Source organism: Brassica rapa, chromosome A01 (assembly GCF_000309985.2).
Source record: "Brassica rapa cultivar Chiifu-401-42 chromosome A01, CAAS_Brap_v3.01, whole genome shotgun sequence".
In the NCBI taxonomy this organism is placed as follows: domain Eukaryota; kingdom Viridiplantae; phylum Streptophyta; class Magnoliopsida; order Brassicales; family Brassicaceae; genus Brassica; species Brassica rapa.
The window spans coordinates 27889358-27908231 of NC_024795.2; the positions used below are offsets into that span (position 1 = coordinate 27889358).

General features: G+C 37.9%; 5 protein-coding genes, 1 non-coding gene and 1 pseudogene across 8 annotated transcripts; 5 read left to right on the forward strand and 2 right to left on the reverse strand.

Annotated features, from left to right (window-relative positions):
* The first annotated feature begins 43 nt into the window (after positions 1–43).
* LOC103849519 (desumoylating isopeptidase 1) lies at positions 44–1324 on the forward strand. The gene is made up of 4 exons (XM_009126277.3): positions 44–191; positions 281–363; positions 557–873; positions 951–1324. The coding sequence occupies exons 1-4, from the start codon at positions 183–185 to the stop codon at positions 1268–1270; spliced, it is 729 nt and encodes a 242-aa protein (XP_009124525.1). The 5' UTR covers positions 44–182; the 3' UTR covers positions 1271–1324.
* LOC103849512 lies at positions 1278–3034 on the reverse strand (annotated as a pseudogene).
* LOC103849528 (probable serine/threonine-protein kinase PBL26) lies at positions 1278–5575 on the reverse strand. 2 transcript variants are annotated; one of them, XM_033291017.1, is made up of 7 exons: positions 5442–5575; positions 5154–5353; positions 4783–4972; positions 4305–4696; positions 2511–4051; positions 1687–2107; positions 1278–1617 (listed from the first exon to the last, which is right to left on the reverse strand). In XM_033291017.1, exons 1-5 carry the CDS (start codon positions 5557–5559, stop codon positions 3620–3622), a joined length of 1332 nt encoding a protein of 443 aa, XP_033146908.1. In that variant the 5' UTR covers positions 5560–5575; the 3' UTR covers positions 1278–1617; positions 1687–2107; positions 2511–3619. The 2 variants fall into 2 exon arrangements, with proteins under 2 accessions (XP_033146908.1, XP_009124534.1); XM_009126286.3 differs by having other exon boundaries at positions 1278–2107.
* A 1477-nt stretch (positions 5576–7052) lies between these two features.
* TRNAM-CAU lies at positions 7053–7138 on the forward strand. The gene is given in 2 exon segments: positions 7053–7090; positions 7103–7138. It is a non-coding gene; the product is annotated as a tRNA-Met (tRNA).
* Positions 7139–7161: 23 nt separating this feature from the next.
* LOC103849537 (guanine nucleotide-binding protein-like NSN1) lies at positions 7162–10420 on the forward strand. The gene is made up of 8 exons (XM_009126293.3): positions 7162–7341; positions 7438–7682; positions 8327–8435; positions 8514–8678; positions 8751–8968; positions 9045–9312; positions 9388–9779; positions 9846–10420. The coding sequence occupies exons 1-8, from the start codon at positions 7323–7325 to the stop codon at positions 10203–10205; spliced, it is 1776 nt and encodes a 591-aa protein (XP_009124541.1). The 5' UTR covers positions 7162–7322; the 3' UTR covers positions 10206–10420.
* A 220-nt stretch (positions 10421–10640) lies between these two features.
* LOC103849568 (disease resistance protein RPM1) lies at positions 10641–13439 on the forward strand. Its single transcript, XM_018658165.2, is given in 7 exon segments — positions 10641–11439; positions 11442–11460; positions 11503–11572; positions 11574–11922; positions 11925–12253; positions 12255–12955; positions 12957–13439. Coding segments are annotated over 7 exon segments (1962 nt in total). The 5' UTR covers positions 10641–11054; the 3' UTR covers positions 13066–13439.
* A 370-nt stretch (positions 13440–13809) lies between these two features.
* On the forward strand, positions 13810–17598 carry LOC103849542 (sterol 3-beta-glucosyltransferase UGT80A2). 2 transcript variants are annotated; one of them, XM_009126306.3, is made up of 14 exons: positions 13810–14264; positions 14354–14559; positions 14634–14882; positions 14949–15060; positions 15376–15546; positions 15635–15698; positions 15779–15836; positions 15915–16092; positions 16190–16320; positions 16439–16541; positions 16627–16703; positions 16782–16829; positions 16940–17089; positions 17184–17598. In XM_009126306.3, the coding sequence occupies exons 1-14, from the start codon at positions 14066–14068 to the stop codon at positions 17352–17354; spliced, it is 1917 nt and encodes a 638-aa protein (XP_009124554.1). In that variant the 5' UTR covers positions 13810–14065; the 3' UTR covers positions 17355–17598. The 2 variants fall into 2 exon arrangements, with proteins under 2 accessions (XP_009124554.1, XP_009124560.1); XM_009126312.3 differs by having other exon boundaries at positions 15409–15546.
* Positions 17599–18874: the final 1276 nt, after the last annotated feature.

An 18874-nucleotide genomic window follows, 5' to 3' on the forward strand; every position in this document is an offset into this window, starting at 1 on the left:
AGTAGAGACCGTGTGGGCGGGCTCTCACTTCCGCTTATACGACGCCGTAAGACAAATCTTTGAAATGTTCCAATCAGGTTGCCTCTATAAATCGCCTCTCTGAACCATTGCTTTCAAATAAAGTTTTCAGATTTGAGCTTACCGACAAAAAAAATAACTCTGTTTCGAGGATATTTAGAGATATGGCTGAGGTATAGTCTCTCTCTTTTTCCTCTCTGGTTTGAAGTTAACTGTTTCTTTGCTTCGTTGTGTTGTTTTGATTGAATGTGAGATATGTCAGGAAGCTCATAAGGTTACGTTGAATGTCTACGACCTAAGCCAGCTCTCTGCTTCTCTCTTGGGAAAAGTCATCGAAGGTGTCTGGTCAGTTCCATCTCTCTCTCTCTATTAATTTGAGTGAAAGGTGAAAACTTTAACCCTTTTTGCTGGGTTTAGTCTCAAAGGCTTACACTTTCTTGAACAAGATTTGCAAAACTAACCTCCTTTAGATATTACCATGTCTCTATGGTGTTAAAGGTATTAAGGTTGACTAAAGCTGGGGTATTCCTTTTCTCAGGCACACGGGAATAGTTGTGTACGGGAACGAGTACTTCTTCGGAGGAGGGATACAGCATTTACCTGCTGGAACTACTCCGTACGGAGCACCACTACGAACCGTGGAGATGGGTGAGACACATGTTCCTAAAGACGTGTTCGAGATGTACTTGGAGGAGATTAGTCCTCGCTACACCGCTGAGTCCTACAACTTGATTACTCACAACTGCAACAACTTCAGCAACGAGGTGTCTCAGTTTCTTGTTGGTAAAGGCATCCCAGACTACATTCTCCAGCTTCCTAGTGAGGTCATGAACAGCCCCATGGGTGGTCTTCTAAGTAAGTAGTAGTAGAAGATAACTTTGCTAAACCTCTCTTGACGTCTTGGATCCTAATTTTTATACCCTTATTTGCAGTGCCTATGATACAGAACCTGGAAGCAACTCTGAGAGCCGGCGCTGTCCCTAACGCTCCACAGTTTAAGCCTAAGTCACAACCTGTTGGTCCAAATCCATCTGAGAAAGCTTCCGAGTCGCCGGTTGTTGTTCAACCTTCGGCTAGTAAAGAGAAGGTGAAAGAGGACCCATTGGGTGATGCTAGGACCAAGATTCAGGAAGAGATTACTCGTGAGTTTGCTTCTCTCATGGCACAAGGCACACTGAGAGCAAGTGAAGCAGCTACTATAGCTACTAAAAGAGTGATGCAAAAGTATGGACATCTCAATGTATCTGCTTAGAGTCTAATAATAAAACAAGATGAAACCGTTTATTATTGAACAATTGCACTTCTATTTCCTAGCTACATTTGTATTCAACAATTTAGAAAACAATTAGGACACTAGAGTCTCAGGTTCCAACTCAATAGCTGTCTCTTTTGATTCTGAAGGAATATTAATGCCTGCAAAGCCGACCATTACAGCGGCAGCTCCAATGTAGTCGGTGAAGCTTGGTTTGTTCCCTGATAAGCTGTCTACAATGGCTGCCAATGGAACCTGAATGGTTAGCCCAGCCGTCGCCACTGTGGTTGTTGTCAAAAGTACTGCCTTTGCCCATAGATAGTCACTGAGCACATTATCTAACAAACCTGAAAACGCAAGACACAACATCACTCAAATCAGCATCCCTACATCTACAAGTGATGTGGTTTGCATACCTTTGCCAACAACTAGACCAAACTGTTCTAATGTCAGTGCGTTGAACCGTTCTCGCTTTGTGAAGTTGAGTATTATAGCAGCAGGTAGGAAGATGAAGAAGTTGAAGAGACCTAGAAACCCGAGAAGCTGAGCCATACTGAAGCTGCCGCTTCTCTCATCATCATCTGGAAGCTTTTTGCGTATAAGAGTGATGTAGACAGCGTATAGAGCTGCTTAGACTAGAGAGAGGATATCTCCAAGAAGTGGGTTCTTAGCTGTTGCAGTTGAGTCAGATTCTGAGTCACCAATACTCACAATGATGGTGCCAGACATGCAAAGAAGAACGCTGAAAAGTTTCAACCATGTGAATCTCTCTCCCAAGAATAGTAGTGATACAAGAAAGGTGAAAAGGCTTGATGCACTGCTTAAGATTGTATTTGACTGCAAACTCACAAAATGAAAATGTCTTTAAGAGTTGTTTCAGAACAGAACAACAAGGATGATGTAACCACCCGTCTCAATCTTTTTTTATGCTGCTTATGCTAAAATGTCGAATTAAACCGAATTATAAAAACAAAATATTGTCGGTTGTCAAATGTCTAGGTAATATTCTTCATAGTTAAAAAAATATATATATATAGAAACATTTTTTTATTCATTTAATAAAAATAAAAGAGAATGGATTAATTTTAAAATTCACTAAACGAAATAAGCAGCATCCAAAGATTATATAAAACTGAAATAAAAATCACTATGAACCTTAAAAAAAAAAAATTCAAGTCAAGCATAAGAGTTGTTTCAGTACAGAGAGAAACACAAGAATGAGAGTTCTCAATGTACTTACCGTAACTGTCGTGTACTTGAGAGAGAGGTTGAAAGTGAGCTGAGCCAAAAACCAAAACGGACATATCAAAAGGCTGACTTTAGCAACTCGCATCCGTGTCCAGCGTCCCTTCTCATCTAGCCCATTAGCATCCTCTCTTACAACAACCCTTGATACTTCAGATGCATCTGATATCACAACATCTTGTCCGAGCAAAACAGTCTTTTCTGATTCGGCTAGTTCAAGTAAATGAGACCTTTTGTTTCTCCAGAACAGTATACTACTACCGTATGAATCTTCTAGATATCTACTGATCTCGAAGATGGGAAGATAAACGACGAACAATGAGTTGCAAATGAAAGTGATCAAGAAGGGAGAAACGCCAGCGTCCACCACAGACTGGACTACAAAGCTGGAAGCAATCCAAATCGTGGCAACAGCAAGTATGTATGTTAGACCTAATACCCATCTCCATACCTCGCCTGACATAGCTTTTCAGATTGAGCTCACCTATCAAGAATTCAAGATCGTGAGAGCGAGGTAGCTAGAGAGATTGTGAGTTTGGATGATGTTTTGGGCTTAGATATGGGCTTTCTGACCAGCCCACGTTTTGCCTTACTTATAAGCCCAATCATTTTAAGGCCTTTTAGGTTTATGTACTGACGAGAGGGTTTCTTGCGTCACACGTAACAATAATCAAGAGATACATCGAACTATTTCATCCGATCATGTATCCTCTTCGAAACATAGCTTCAATTTCTACCTTTAATATTGCATTCTACACTAATGTTGCTATTTAGCTGCTCTTTATGAGCTTTCCATGCATGGTGCATGCAACGGTATCAAAGCTCCTATAATTATTAATCATTTTTACTCGAAACAAAAGAAATTTATTGTGAAATAAAGTCTATGAACGTAAAAATCTTAAAACCAAGAATAGAAAACCATGAAGTTTTTCATTCTATAGCTATGAAAACCCAGCTGGAATTAATATACACAATGACACAAAACAGAACAATATATAACACACAAAAAAGATAGTAACAACTCCTACCACTAACTTAAAAGGAAAGAAAACAACCAAACCCAAAATAAAAATCAAGACACAAAAAAAAAAAAAAAACTTAAAATCAAGAAACACTAGGGTTCCGGGAATGTGCTGCACTAGGGTTCCGGGAATGTGCTGCACTGGGGTTTAGAGAATGTCCTGCACTTGTGTTCCGAGAATTTGCTCTCGAAGCAACTCCCCACTCCATTGCCTCAGCCACGGCTCTTTCCCGTTCCTTCGGCGCCATAGAATCCTCACCGGAGGTTTCACCCGACGGCTGAGGAGGACGAACTTCGTCGTAACGTGGAACAGCTATAGTGCCATCAGGAGCAGTTCCCAGGAAACCTAAAGCGGTTACAACGTCGCTTATGAGTGGTCGTAGCGTTGCCTCTTCCTGTAAACACATTGCTGCTACCGCTACGGCTTGGTTAAGAGCTTTCTCCGGGAACACTCCCTCCAGACTTGGATCAGCTAGTTCCGGGAATCTACTCGGTTCTTTGAACACAGGTTGTGCCTAACACACACAATGATTTTTATAACCATTTTAATCCAAAAGGGTTTTATATAATCAGGGCAGGGAGAATTTAGAAGTCACAAACATTTAATAAAAAAATAATATTTTTTCTTCATAATTTGAAAATATATATAAATATATATATATGTCTATAATCTCCACACAAAAAAAAAGGTTAAGAATGTTTCAATTTGTTGTGCCTACATGCGACCTTGTATATAATATCAAGAACAAATAAATGAAAAAAACTCACCCAAGTAACTAGATTATGTTCATCTTTGGGTCTAGTTGTATCAATAACTCTTCGTCCAGTTATCAACTCCAATAACACAACTCCAAAACTATAAACATCAGATTTAATGGTTAGCTGACCGGTTCGTTGATACTCTGGAGCACAGTAACCATAAGTTCCCATAACTCTGGAGGACACATGTTGTTTGTCTCCTACAGGACCTAGCTTTGCTAGTCCAAAATCTGATAACTTGGCGTTGAAGTCATTGTCCAAAAGGATGTTAGATGCCTTGAGATCTCTGTAGATCACCGGAGGATCTGCCTTGTCATGCAAGTATTCAAGACCCATGGCTGCTCCTAGCGCAATTCTAATCCTCGTGTCCCAATCCAATGGTACTTGGCCCGGTGTTAGATCTATAAGCATTTCAACAAACGATTAAATGTTGAGACTAATCCAATAAACCAGTCATTTGATACTGATCATAGTTTTGTAATTTTACCGAGGAGATGATCTTCAAGTGAACCACGAGACATGTACTCATAGACAAGAAGTCTTTGATCTCCATCAGCGCAATAACCAATTAGATTCACGAGATGCTTGTGATGTAAAAGACTTAACATCAACACTTCTACTATGAATTCTTTGTTCCCTTGCTGCCCATTTCTATCTAACTGCTTCACTGCCACAATCTGAACCAAGACAACCAAGTCTAACGTATTCAAGTTTCTATAAAATATAACTAGTTAAACCAAAATGAAAGACATCTATTTAACACTTAATTAGATATTATCTACAAGATCACATTCACCATTCGTCTGACCAAAAATTAAACTCGAGAAAGATCCTTAAGACAAGTTAATTAGTAATAACCTTGTCACATTTTTCGATTTTTCCCTTGTAAACCCTTCCAAAACCGCCTTCACCGATCAGACATTCTTGTCTGAAATTCTTGGTCGCAGTAGCTAGCTCCCTGAAGGTGAATGTTTTCGCAGCAATGTTGTTTGTCACTTCTTTGTTTGCATCATCGTTCTTGTTCTGCTCATTTCCAGTCTTATTAGGCTTTGGATTCTCTGTAAGCACCACAAAGATTACTGAATCGAGACTTGTAAAACCCTAATATATATATATATTTAAAAAATATATGTTTTCCAAGCATACCAGGGTGTGTTTTGTTGTTGTCTCTACCGGTCAACTCACCATTTCTCCGACGGCTGTTATCTGAATCTTTGGGAGCTTTTTTCTTTTCATGGAAATATAAACATGAAAAACAATTCATTTCTTCTCTAGTTCCCTTAAGAAGAAACCCTTTCTCTAGAAAAAAATGATCTCTCTTTTTTTCTTTCTTTTTTCTTCTTGTAGATCAATTATGACATAGGAATGGAACACTCTATTTTTGTTCAATGCCTGCACTGACAAGAAGAAAATTGATAATTTTCAGATAAAGCAAGAATTGTCTGGAAAATAAACGTGGGTTTATTGACAGAAAGGAAATCAAACCTTATAAACAGTGGCTGCCTCTATCCCAAGAAACCCTTAAGGGTTTTCCTTTTTTTCATCTTATTTAACGTCAAGATCTAACAAAACCTAGCTCAAGAAAAATAAAATCAACACCAGACCGTCAAGATCCGAAGCGAGGAAGAGTCTGCGATAAAACTGGATGGAGAAAACTGGATTTTGTCTTCAGGTTAGGCAGCTGATTTTTTCTTAATATAGACAATTAAACTATACTGTTTAATTAATGTAGTGAGTATAAGAAATGGGGTCCATATATATCTCAATGATCTCATGTTTGTGTGCCTCACATTTCTCAATGATCTCATGTTTGTGCAATTTGTATTTTAAAAACAAGCTAATCTCCCCCAAAAAATGTTACGAACTATGACGAAATGGGAAAACGACTAACGACATGGAGAGCACGACGTGATTAAAATAAATGCAACTAAAGGGTTGGATATTGTTGTTGGTGGCACGACTAGAGATTCTAAAAACAAAAATGCGAATAATTGTAACATATCATTTATTATTATTCCCAAAATCTCTTTTAAAATTGCGAACAAATAAGAATTAGATATAGAAGAAAGGCAGCTTGAAACCTGTAAATGGCTGGATAATGATGCTTTTTTCTATTGCCTCTTTTGTTTACAAAAACAAGTAAACAATTTTCTCTAAGAGGCTCTTGGCAGATACGATTGAGATACATATCCATTATAGGATGAAACAATTCTCTTAACCAGTATCTATCATCATCCACTTATAAGAAATAAATTGAAGAAAACTGATTTGTTCTCACTCTTGATATTGTTAAACACTTTCAACATTCTAACATAAAAAAAATTTGCCGACCAATAATATCGTTTATCTAGTAATGTCACAAACTTATGAATGTCAAAGAGTAGGCCTAGCTTAGATGTGAGAGAATGAAACCAACACACCAGGCATTGTTTGCACGCTGTATCGTCTTCAAAGAGAGACATCGTCCCACCAGAAGAATTTAAGTTACACTTTCTCAAATGTGATTCAATTTACTTAACACTTTCCAAATTCTTCCCGTTATTATCTAATACGTTGATGTTTGCTATCAGAAAAACAAAGAAGATCACACACAAAGAGTACTTAAACCGTAGACCACAAAGTAGCATGGAAGATCAAACGTTAACTCCATATAAAACTCAAAAAGAAGATATGAAGATTTATTACACATGTAAATAGCTTCGATTTATCATAATACACAAAAGGTATAAATAGTTTAATATTACATCATTACACATCGGGGTGGTGGCGCAGTTGGCTAGCGCGTAGGTCTCATAGCTATCTGAGTAATCCTGAGGTCGAGAGTTCGAGCCTCTCTCACCCCAATTTATTTTTAATTTTTATATTGACTTGACTCAAACAATGTCGGGTCAATTCGTCCAAATCGGGTCGTAATCCAAATCTATTTAAACCCTAAACCCTTTTTTTTTTTCCTCTCTCCATAAACCCTCTTCTTCCTCTTCTTCTCAGTTTTGTGTGTTTCTAGCTCCCGGCGGAAGACAAAAAAAAATGCCGAAAAAGAGTACAAGTAAGCTAAGCTAAACCCTCTCAATCCAGTCTCAGCTCAGTGTGTTAATTAAGAAAGGTCTTTTATTGATTTTTGTTTTTTTTTGAATTTTTGCAGAGAGCAAGAGCAAGAGGGTGCCCTTGAAGCAGAAGCACAAGGTCATAAGAAAGGTGAAGGAGCACCACAAGAAGAAGGCAAAGGAAGCTAAGAAGCTGGGCCTTAACCGTAAGCCCAGAGCAGAGAAGGACCCAGGCATCCCCAACGACTGGCCTTTCAAGGAACAGGAGCTTAAAGCCTTGGAAGCTCGACGTGCACGCGCCCTCGAGGAGATTGAGCTGAAGAAAGTGGCTCGCAAAGAAAGGGTAATCAATCTTTCTTCAATCTTTGTTAGTGGTAAAGCTTTAGTCTTTTTAGGTTACAGTTGTTAAAGACATGTACTTTGTGTTATGGGTGTTGGTTGATTGAGAAAGGATATCATGAAATGATGTTTATGTTGTGATCATTGTTCTAAAAAATGGGTAGGCTGTGGTTAGGATTATTGTCGATTTTTTGAACTCCTAGACCGACTTTTTTTTAAACAAATCGGTTTGAAAAATCGTTAGTAATGTTTATGTTGTGATCAATGTTCTAAAAATCGCTAGGCATTGATTAGGATCATTGTCAATTTTTTGAACGCCTAGACCGATTAAATCGGTTTGAAAAATCGTTAGTAAATGTTTATGTTGTGATCAATGTTCTAAAAGTCGCTAGGCATAGGATCATTGTCGATTTTTTGAACGCCTAGACCGATTTTTTTCAAAAAAATTGGTTTGAAAAATCGTTAGTAATGTTTATGTTGTGATCAATGTTCTATAAATCGCTAGGCATTGATTAGGATTATTGTCGATTTTTCAAAAAATCTGTTTGAAAAATTGTTCCGCTCATACCTGATTTGCAGACTAGGCCGTTTAGAGTAGACCGATTTTTAGAACAATGGTTGTGATCTCACTTAATGAATCTATTTCAGGCGAAAAAGAGGAAACTTGGTTTGGTTATTGATGAGGATACCAAGACAGAAGAAGGATATGGAGAGGGGAAGAAGGGAGATGACTCAACTAGACTTGTTAATGTTCGAGGTGAGTGTTATTGTGTTTTTGATTTGTATTTTTTTTATTTGCCTATAACATTCCATTGATGTCTATTTGTTTCATCAGATAACTCTGAGAATGCTTTCAAGAAGGAGCTTAAGAATGTCATTGAATTGTCTGACGTCATTCTCGAGGTTCTTGATGCACGTGACCCCCTCGGCACGCGTTGTAACTCCAAGGTGGCGGATGCTGGTCCTAATAAGCACCACGTGTTGGTTCTGAACAAGATTGGTAAGCTTTCTATCTATTCAAAGTCTCTGCTCGTGCCGTTGGTGTCATTAGACTCATTACTCTTTAGTGTAGATCTTGTTCCTAGAGAGGCTGCTGAGAAATGGCTTAAGTACCTTAGGGAAGAATCTCCAGCTGTTGCATTCAAATGTAGCACTCAGGAACAGAGATCAAACTTGGGGTGGAAGTCATCAAAGGCGTCATCGAAACCAAACAGTATTTTGCAGACGAGTGATTGTCTTGGTGCAGACATTCTTATCAAACTGCTGAAAAACTACTCGAGAAGTCATGAGGTTTGGATTAATTTATACTTTCATTGAGTTGTATTATCCAGCTTTGGATTAATGTTTCTTTTTTTTGTTTTGGCAGTTGAAAAAATCTATTACGGTTGGTATTATAGGACTCCCTAATGTAGGGAAGAGTAGTCTTATCAACAGTTTGAAGAGAGCTCATGTTGTCAACGTCGGTGCTACCCCTGGATTGACTAGGTCTCTCCAAGAGGTTCACTTGGACAAAAACGTGAAGCTGTTGGATTGTCCTGGTGTTGTGTTGCTCAAAGAATCTTCAGCGAATGATGCTTCTATAGCTCTCCGGAATTGTAAAAGAATCGAGAAGTTGGAAGATCCAGTTAGTCCAGGTAATAACTTTGTGCTTTTGTCTTGTTAAGGTTATGAATCTCATTGGCTTAACTGTTGCTGTGTGGATAACTCAGTGAAGGAGATTCTCAAGCTTTGTTCAACGCAAATGCTTGTGACTCTGTACAAGATCCCTAGCTTCGAGGGAGTTGATGATTTTCTTTACAAAGTCGCCACCGTGAGGGGCAAGCTTAAGAAGGGTGGTCTGGTGGACATAGAAGCTGCTGCGAGGATTGTGTTGCGTGACTGGAATGAAGGCAAGATTCCATTCTATACAATGCCGCCGAAGAGGGAGCAAGGTGAACACGCAGAGTCAAAGATTGTGCCGGAGCTGGCTAAGGAGTTCAACATCGATGAGGTTTACAGTGGTGAATCCTCTTTTATTGGGAGTTTGAAGACTGTTAACGAGTTCAACCCTGTTGAGATTCCTTCGAATGCTCCTCTCAGTTTCGATGAAACTATGTTCGAGGTTGGTTTAATAAACACTTGCTTGTAACCTTCTCGGTCTGGTTTTAACTTGTGGTATGTATCACAGGATGAAGCTAAGACTCAGACGGAAGAACAAGAGGCTGGCGTTGAGAGTGGTGGTGATGATGAGTCTATGGGAGGGGAAGAGGAGGAGGAAGAAACAGGAAAGTCGAAATCAGAGACGAGCAGGCAGAACAGGAAGCTATACGCAGCTGATAGCATGCTGAATACGAAAGTGCAGAAAGCAGAGAAGAGTAAGAGGAAGAAGGCTAAGAAAGCATCAGGTGGTGAAGATCCAATGGATGGAGATTATGATTTCAAAGTAGATTACGCCAAGAACAAAGGAACAGACGTGGATGAAGGAGACGGAGTCCAAGTCGAGGCTAAAGTACCAATGGCTGAACTTCTTGATTTGCCTGAAGAATGAGTGAACTCTTTAAAACAAACAACCTTTTTGTTTTTGTTTTTTTTGTTTTCGTTTTTTTGCATGATAAATTATTGTAGTCTAGTAATCTACTTTTGCTCTACCAATTATGCCAAGTTATCAAATATTTAAAGAGCAGTGAGATTTGAGCACAGTGAGATTTGAGCTGCAAATTCAGTGTACTTTTCGCCTTCCTCTAATAAACTTATTTTTTCTTATATATGGCATGAAATATGTCTGGATATTCGGTTTTAGAGATTAGTAACTGTTTAGCTATTTATAAAATTTGGTTCTGCTTTTGGTTTGGTACGGATTGCAAAGTTGTGAAGTGGCTATTATCCAAGACAAAAAAAGCGGTTTTGATTTGGTTCCGACTTGATTTCAATGTTTCAGATAATATGGATAAAAAAATCAGATAATTTGAAATATTCAGATTAAATGTTGGTTAATTCAGATTGTTCAGATAAAAATTTCGGTTAATTCGAATAATTTTAAATATTTTAGATATAAAAATATTTTGTTAATTTGAGTTTAGGATAATTCGGCTTTTTAGGATATTTGGTATTTTAAAATTTTGGTATCTATTCGCTTCTCCGTTCGGTTTCGGTTTGTCGGTTCCATAGTAAAGTATGTTCATATTATGAAATTTGGTTCAGTTTTTGTATTGATTCTGTATGATTTGGTTTTTCGGTGCCCAATATGAAAATAAAATTCAAGTTGCAAATGTGAAAGCAGCTCAAAGACTGTTGACTTTGCAGATAATAACTGAGCAATATATCATTTTGCAGGTAAAGTGTGAATAAGTCACAGATAAAAGGTTCAAGAGAGATCGTGTGTCAAGCTACAGAGAAGATGGCTTCAGCTACTGTTGATGTTGGAATCGGACTGATGCTTAGCCTCCTAGAAAACGAAACCTTGTTGATGTCAGGAGTTCATAGCGAGATTGAGATGAAAAAGGAGGTGCTTATCATAAAGTCCTTTCTTGAGGACACCCATAAACAAGATGGGAATGGATCCACCATCACCACGGCAACAACAACTCAACTCTTTCCAACTTTTGCGGCAAACACAAAGGATGTGGCTTACCAAGTGTAAGACATCATCGATGAGTTTACCTATCACATCTATCATAATCGATGCTGCACAAAGCTTTGGCGTGCAGTTCATTTCCCCAAGTATATGTCGACTACACACTCCATAGCTCAGAAGCTAGAAAAGGTGAATGTCTTGATTCATTCCATTCTGAATCCATGAAAAGGTACATTCGTTCATAAACCTATCAAGGAGCATCATTGTCAACTGTTGTTGATGATTGTGGTACAAAGAAGTTGGAATCAGAGTGGAAACAAGTCTCAACTCTTTGAACTGAGAACTGATGAACAAAAAGAGCTCATGGTTGTTTGAAGCATCTTGTTGCTTAGCTTCAGTGACCTGTCATATCCTCTTAAACGTTGTTTCTTAAACTGTCCTATGTTCCTTGTGAACTATCAGGTGAAAAGAAAGAAGCTCGTTAGGATGTGGATGACACAATGGTTTGTGTAACCGATCAGAGGAGTGAAAACAGAGGAAGTGGCTGATGGTTATTTTGGACGACCCAAAGTGTTCAAGATGCATGATGTGATCAAGGAGATTGCTCTTTCTATATCCAAAGCCGAAAGATTATGTGGTGTATCTAATAACAACAATGATGATGATGATGCATAAACAACTGAGAGTTACGGTATCGCCATTTATGCATTCAGAAAGAGATGAGGTCAGGTACCGTAAGTAGAACAAATCTTCCCTCTATTTTGGTTTGCACTAAATTTGAACTGCCTCCAATTCTGAGACTTCTAAGATCCTTAGACCTTGAAGGCTCTGGCATCAACAAGCTACCAGATTTTTGGTTAACTCTATTCAACTTAAAATACTTGAACTTGTCGAAAACCAAAGTGAAGGAACTCCTAAGAGACTTCCATAGACTCATCAACTTGGAGACATTGAACACTAAGCACTCTAAGGTTAATGAGCTTCCTCTAAGGATGTGGAAGCTATGGAAGTTGCGTTATCTGAATATTTTTTCATTGCAACTATGGACATGATTCCAACTAAAACTATATTTTAGGTACAAGAGTTTCTCCGAATATCTGCTAGCTGAAGGATTTGCAAGCCATAGACTGCTTCAACGCATAAGCTAAGCTTATCAAAACGCTAGGGAACATGACTCAACTCAGGATAATAAGTCTTGTCATGATTAGAAGAGAACATCGAAGTGACTTATGCGAGTCACTTAATAAGATCAAAAGACTCAGATTTTTATCCCTAACATCTATTCATAAAGATAAACCGTTAGATATAGATGGACTGATAGCAAATTCTAGCATTGAGAAACTCTTTCTTACAGGGAAACCGGAAAGAATACCAAGTTGGTTTAGTAACCCTCAGAACGTTACTTATTTGGGCCAGCGCGGATCTCAGCTGCAAAAAAACGCCATTCATTATATCCAAACACTTCCTAAATTAGTGTGGCTTTCGCTTTACAATGCGCACATGGGGACTAGATTGTGTTTTGATGAAGGGTTTGAGAATCTGAAGATTCTGGATAAAGTCCAGATGCAGCATCTTACAGAAGTTGTGATAGAAGATGGTGTGATGTTTGGGCTACAAAAGCTTTATGTCAAAGCTCGTAGAGTGTTGGAGTCGGTGCAGAAAGGGATAGAGAATCTTGTGAACCTCCAAGAACTACATTTGAGTCATGTTTCTGATCAGCTAGTGGATTTGTGGGGAAGAGGGTGTAGTCAGGTCGAGGGTTAAACACATTCCTGCCATCAAGCATCATTTTAGAAATGAGAATGGCTCTTTTTATGTGAGCCTCTCGTCTTGAGTGGCTGGACAAGGTAGTTACTGGTGGTACATGTTTAGTAACTCCTCTTTCATAATATCGTTTTCTCATAATGAGCAAATTACATATCTACAATAACTAGTGAATTTTAAAATAGGAATTATTTTAAAATTTGTTATTTAAAGAACCGTGTATAAAAGGAAATAAATAAAATAAAATATCAACATTTGACCATAAAAATTGTGCACCATTGATAAAGATTCAAAATTGATACTCTCTCCGTTTTTAATAAATTATGGTTTACAGATTTTTTTTGGCTTTAAATATTATAATACTTCCAACTTTTCAATATAAAATTTATTAATTTTTATATGTTATGACCATGTATTTTATAGTCTATTTTATTATCGGTTGAATTGTGTGTAGTTGAATAGATAACGATATAGTTGTCTAGAAAATATAAAAAGTTAATAATTTTAATTTTATATAAAATTTTAAGACGTCATCTAATTAAAAAAAGGTGGGAATATTTTTTTATTTTGTCGTAAATTTGGAAGTCTCTTAACTGTGATTTTGTAATAAACATGAAACTTCGTGACAAAAATTAATAAAAATAAAATAAACATGAAACTAAATTAAATATCCAGGGGATAAGAAGACGACAAAGACGTATAATCCAAAAAGACAGAAGAGTAGATTCGCTCGCTGTCAACAGATACGACAGCGTTTCATGGAATATTTATTTGACCGAATCATTCATCGTTCCGACAGTTATTCGCGAATCTTTGTCTGAACCAGACCGAACCATCACACACACACGGCCATCGACCCATTCTGTCCGAACAAACTTTTTTTCTATTAAAGTTTCGATTTTTTGAAGAATTACAAGAGAAGCAAGAAAAGAATCGTATAATTCATCTTTCCCTTCACTTTCGGCGCTTCATAAACAGGCTCACGCACATTCAAGAGACACCCAAGAGACAGAGAGATCAAGATCGTCTCTTCTGCTGGTGAAGAGACCGAGAGAGAGAGAAAGAATACGATGCCGGAATTATCGCCGGCTAAACTAGACAGGGCTTCTTCTTCTTCTTCTTCTTCAAGTTCCGACCGTACTTCTGTGAAAATCGAGGAGATTGAAGGCGGTCGTTGTAGTGCCGTCGTTAATGGCTCTGAAGAAGTAGAGAGCAAACCAGATCCTCCTGTTGCCTCCATTGCCGACAACGCTGTGTCTGAATCTTCAGGTATTGTTTATTTATCTTAGTTTAGGCTAAAGGTCGATCCTTTATCAGATTTGGATCCATTCCCTTCTGGTTGGTGTGTGTGTTTTCAGGTGGTGGCAATAAAAGCTTTTCACGAGTATGGTCAATGCCAGTGGAGAGTTCTTCGAGTAGCGATATGGCTGAATCATCATCATCATCATTATCATCACCATCATCGTCCAAGCCTAAGTTAGTTAAATCAATGTCTGAGAGGCAGCAGATTCTTGCCGAGGATGCCGCTAAGATTTTCGATGACACAATCTCTGCAGGGAAGAAGGTACAACCGTCTATTTTAAATGTATGTATTTTGAATTACCTTTTTTGTTTTTTTAATGTTTGTATTTTTTGCAGCTAAAATTGTTGAACCGTATAGCTACTGTGAAACATGATGGGTCAGTTGAGTTTGAAGTTCCAGCAGATGCTATCCCACAACCTATCCCTGTAGACCGTGAAGAAGAATCCTCCAGAAACGGTGTTTGCCCTGATGAGTCCATTGATGGGGTGGATCTTCAGTACATCCCTCATATGCAGATTGTGATGCTGATCGTTGGAACACGCGGAGACGTTCAGCCTTTTGTTGCAATAGCCAAACGCCTTCAGGTTGGTAGATATCTTACAACCTTAAATTTTGAAAAAGTTCTGAACTTGAATTGTTTGAAAATGCAGGAGTATGGGCATAGAGTCAGGCTTGCAACTCATGCAAATTTTAAAGAGTTTGTTTTGACTGCTGGATTGGAGTTTTATCCTTTAGGTGGAGATCCAAAAGTGCTAGCTGAATGTATGTTATCTACCAAAACACTCCCCACTCTCTCTTCATATGTAGTGTTAATTCTCGAAGTGTGCACTAGTAAAAGGTCATATAGGATTAGGATGTTTTACTAAAGAGAAAAGTTAATCGGGTTTTGAGGCTGGTATAAATACGGGTTTAAAAGATTGTAAATTTATTCATTCACATAAATGGGTATTTGCCTCAATTCGTTTTCCTCTCTTTAAGTTATTTGATTTCTTCTAAAGTTAATTAGCTTTTGTTCACAACATGTAGCTTTAAACGGTTATCAGCAATTCACTGGTTTCTTTATTATGTTGTGTGTAGATATGGTTAAGAACAAAGGTTTTTTGCCATCAGGCCCTTCAGAGATTCAAATCCAACGAAAACAAATGAAGGACATCATAAATTCTCTACTTCCAGCATGTAAAGAGCCTGATCCAGATTCTGGGAACTCCTTTAAAGCTGATGCCATCATCGCCAACCCTCCAGCATATGGTTAATTTACTTTCAGAAACTCTTGAATTACTGACTACTTTTTTAACATCTGCAATGCCATAACTAACTTTGGGACTGGCCATTTCAGGACATACTCATGTGGCAGAGGCACTGAGGATACCGATTCATGTGTTTTTCACCATGCCATGGACGTAAGTCTTGTATTAGCAACAGATTCTGGCTGAAATGAATGTTAATTTGTTGTTGTTGTGAATCATTCACTATCTTTCAGGCCAACTAGTGAGTTTCCACACCCTTTGTCACGTGTCAAACAACCAGCAGGATACAGAGTGAGACTTGTTTACTCTCTGATTGGTTTGCTATAAAACTTGACTTCTTCTTTTAACATCGGCTTAACTCAATTTCAGCTTTCTTATCATATCGTTGATTCATTGATCTGGCTTGGAATAAGGGACATGATAAAGGACCTAAGGAAAAAGAAACTGAAGCTGCGTCCTGTTTCATATCTAAGTGGAACACAAGGCTCTGGCTCTAATATTCCACATGGATATATGTGGAGTCCTAATCTAGTCCCAAAGCCTAAAGGTAGTATAACTCATGAGCTTACTGATGAAATGATTATGTTTATTTATGTTTCTATGAATAGCAAGTTTAGTTTCATTACTTCTCAACTTTTTTTCAGACTGGGGGCCACAAATTGATGTAGTGGGATTTTGCTTCCTTGATCTTGCGTCAAACTATGAACCTCCTGCTGAGCTTGTGGAATGGCTAGAAGCTGGTGACAAACCTATATACATCGGCTTTGGTAGTCTTGTGAGTTTTCTCCACCTTCACCTGAATAGTTTTCCAGAGGTTCCACTTATTCTAAAAATTCTATCTATGGCTGTGTAAAATAATGTCTCTCCCGTTCTGTGTTTGTGTGTGGTGAAAGCCTGTACAAGAACCAGAGAAAATGACTGAGATAATTGTGGAAGCACTTCAAAGAACTAAACAGAGAGGAATCATCAACAAAGGATGGGGTGGCCTTGGGAACTGTATGTCTAAACCCTTTTTCTATTGGATGCTTGCTTGTTTTTTATATTATTTACAATATATATGGTTGATGTGGCTTTAATACAGTGAAAGAACCCAAGGACTTCGTTTACTTGTTGGATAATGTCCCACATGACTGGTTATTCCCGAGATGCAAGGCAGTGGTATGCTTATAAGTAATCTGCCACTCCTCTTAGATTAGTCTTTGAACATGTCTCAAACTGTTATTCTTCTGCTTTCAGGTTCATCATGGGGGTGCTGGAACAACGGCTGCAGGGCTTAAAGCAGCGGTAAGTTTAATTTAAGTGGAAGCTATAAGAAGTATGCATCTTGAGATGGGACTTTAGTAGTTAATACTTAATACCATGTAAGTGTTTTTGCTTTTGTTTGAAACACACAGTGCCCAACAACTATTGTGCCTTTCTTTGGAGACCAACCTTTTTGGGGAGAACGAGTGCACGCTAGAGGAGTAGGTCCTGCACCAATCCCAGTTGACGAGTTCTCACTCCATAAGCTTGAAGATGCCATAAATTTTATGCTAGACGAGAAGGTGAATTAGTATACTTTGAGAATATTTAAATGATCATGGCAATGCCATTGGCCATTGGGTTAGTAAATGACACTGAGCATTTGATTGGGAGCAGGTGAAGAGCAGTGCGGAGACGTTAGCAAATGAGATGAAGGACGAGGATGGTGTGGCTGGAGCTGTGAAGGCCTTCTTCAAACATCTTCCGAGTACGCAACCGATTTCTCCAGATCATATCCCTGAACCGTCAGGATTGCTCTCTTTCAGAAGATGGTTTGCATGTTCGTAACTTTCTTGCTCTCCAAGAATCTCGTGTCTTCTCTTGTGCATTGCCACCTCTTGTATGCATGTGTTCTCTTCTTGTTCTTTGGTTTTGCAACAACTCACTTAGGCAAAATATATTGTTTGTTTAACTACTTGGGAGTTTAATGTTTAGGTGATGCATATAGTTTTTGGCTTGTCATGAACAACAAGAAAATGAAAACAAAGCTGTTTATGTTTTGTGGGTTCGAATTCTAATATCATATGACACATGTGGCTCAGTGTTTTCATTTTCTGATGTTGAAAATTAGGGGTGGGCGTTCGGGTACCCGTTCGGGTTCGGGTCGGGTATTTCGGATTTTCGGGTATTTTGGTATAGAGGTCTAGAACCCGTTCGGGTATTTCTGTACTTCGGGTCGGGTTCGGGTATTTTTAGTTCGGATTCGGTTAATTCGGATCGGGTTCGGATATTTAGATTTTGAAAAAAAAAATTAAAATTTTCATTTCTCAAGTTTGTTGTATTTAAAAATATAACTTTTAGTTAACTAATTTTCTATTTTTAATAGATTGAATGGTTAATAGATTTGGACATAACATTTTAAAACTAAAAAGGCATTAATTTAGTTTTTTTTATGTAAGTTTTTGTTAATTTTTGAAATAAAAAACTTGACATGCATTTTAAGTGATTAACAAATCATTTTTTCCGTAATTGTATGTATATCATATGAACTTAAAGTATGTGTAGTATCAATATAAATATTTTATATAAAATGAGATATATAAACTAGAAATATATGGTTAATTATACATATGTTCGGTTATCTTCGAATATCCATTCGGGTTCGGGTATTATCCGTTCGGGTTCGGGTATCCAATCTCTCCTTATTCAATACCCGTTCGGGTATTTTACTACTTCGGTTCGGATTTCGGTTCGGGTTTTTCGGATCGGGTTCGGGTGCCACTTCGGATATCGGGTAAAGTGCCCACCCCTATTGAAAATACATATCTTTTCTTAAGAAAAAAAAAACAATGATTGCTCGCTTACCAAACACTGATTAGTTGATCATTGCATGACTATAACATTGTTATTTATTAGCGGTTAATTGTGTGATCTAACTTTGTAATGAGCATAAGGTATAGTGGTCACATGGGGAAGTGAATGTGCTTGAGGATCTAAAAATCATCCAGACAATATGATATACTATATTATATTTTCAAATCAGCATCTTAATAACTGGGTGAGAGGAAAAGATGTCATTCTGCTATCTATTAAGGAAAACTTTAATATTTGTGCAGAACGTTGATTAAGTTGTGCTAACTATTGATGAAGACTTCAATATTTGTGTGATACGTAATTGATAAAGTTGTGTTGTCTTCAATATTTTATGGTTCTTGCTAAGAAAGCCTATCTAGAAGAAAACATACAAGGTGGTCTTGTGATGTTTTCTCTCTGGGGTAAACTCTTTTACAGTTTCAAAACAGAAACTTCAGCTCTGAAAAAATGAAACAAAGATTCCAAATCCTGAAGTAATCAATCACTTTCACCGA

Excerpts from the sequence above, each read along its gene's own strand:
- LOC103849528 (XM_033291017.1), bottom strand. The coding sequence starts at position 5,559 with ATGAATTGTTTTTCATGTTTATATTTCCATGAAAAGAAAAAAGCTCCC. Across the intron at positions 4,973-5,153 it reads AAATCGAAAAATGTGACAAG|ATTGTGGCAGTGAAGCAGTT; the intron begins GTTATTACTAAT and ends GTCTTGGTTCAG. Across the intron at positions 4,052-4,304 it reads AACATAATCTAGTTACTTGG|GCACAACCTGTGTTCAAAGA; the intron begins GTGAGTTTTTTT and ends TGTGTGTGTTAG.
- LOC103849537 (XM_009126293.3), top strand. Across the intron at positions 8,679-8,750 it reads GTTGGTTCTGAACAAGATTG|ATCTTGTTCCTAGAGAGGCT; the intron begins GTAAGCTTTCTA and ends TCTTTAGTGTAG. Across the intron at positions 8,969-9,044 it reads ACTACTCGAGAAGTCATGAG|TTGAAAAAATCTATTACGGT; the intron begins GTTTGGATTAAT and ends TTGTTTTGGCAG.
- LOC103849542 (XM_009126306.3), top strand. The coding sequence starts at position 14,066 with ATGCCGGAATTATCGCCGGCTAAACTAGACAGGGCTTCTTCTTCTTCT. Across the intron at positions 15,547-15,634 it reads CGCCAACCCTCCAGCATATG|GACATACTCATGTGGCAGAG; the intron begins GTTAATTTACTT and ends TGGCCATTTCAG. Across the intron at positions 16,704-16,781 it reads TCCCGAGATGCAAGGCAGTG|GTTCATCATGGGGGTGCTGG; the intron begins GTATGCTTATAA and ends TTCTGCTTTCAG.
- LOC103849519 (XM_009126277.3), top strand. Across the intron at positions 364-556 it reads AAAGTCATCGAAGGTGTCTG|GCACACGGGAATAGTTGTGT; the intron begins GTCAGTTCCATC and ends TCCTTTTCTCAG. Across the intron at positions 874-950 it reads CCCCATGGGTGGTCTTCTAA|TGCCTATGATACAGAACCTG; the intron begins GTAAGTAGTAGT and ends CCTTATTTGCAG.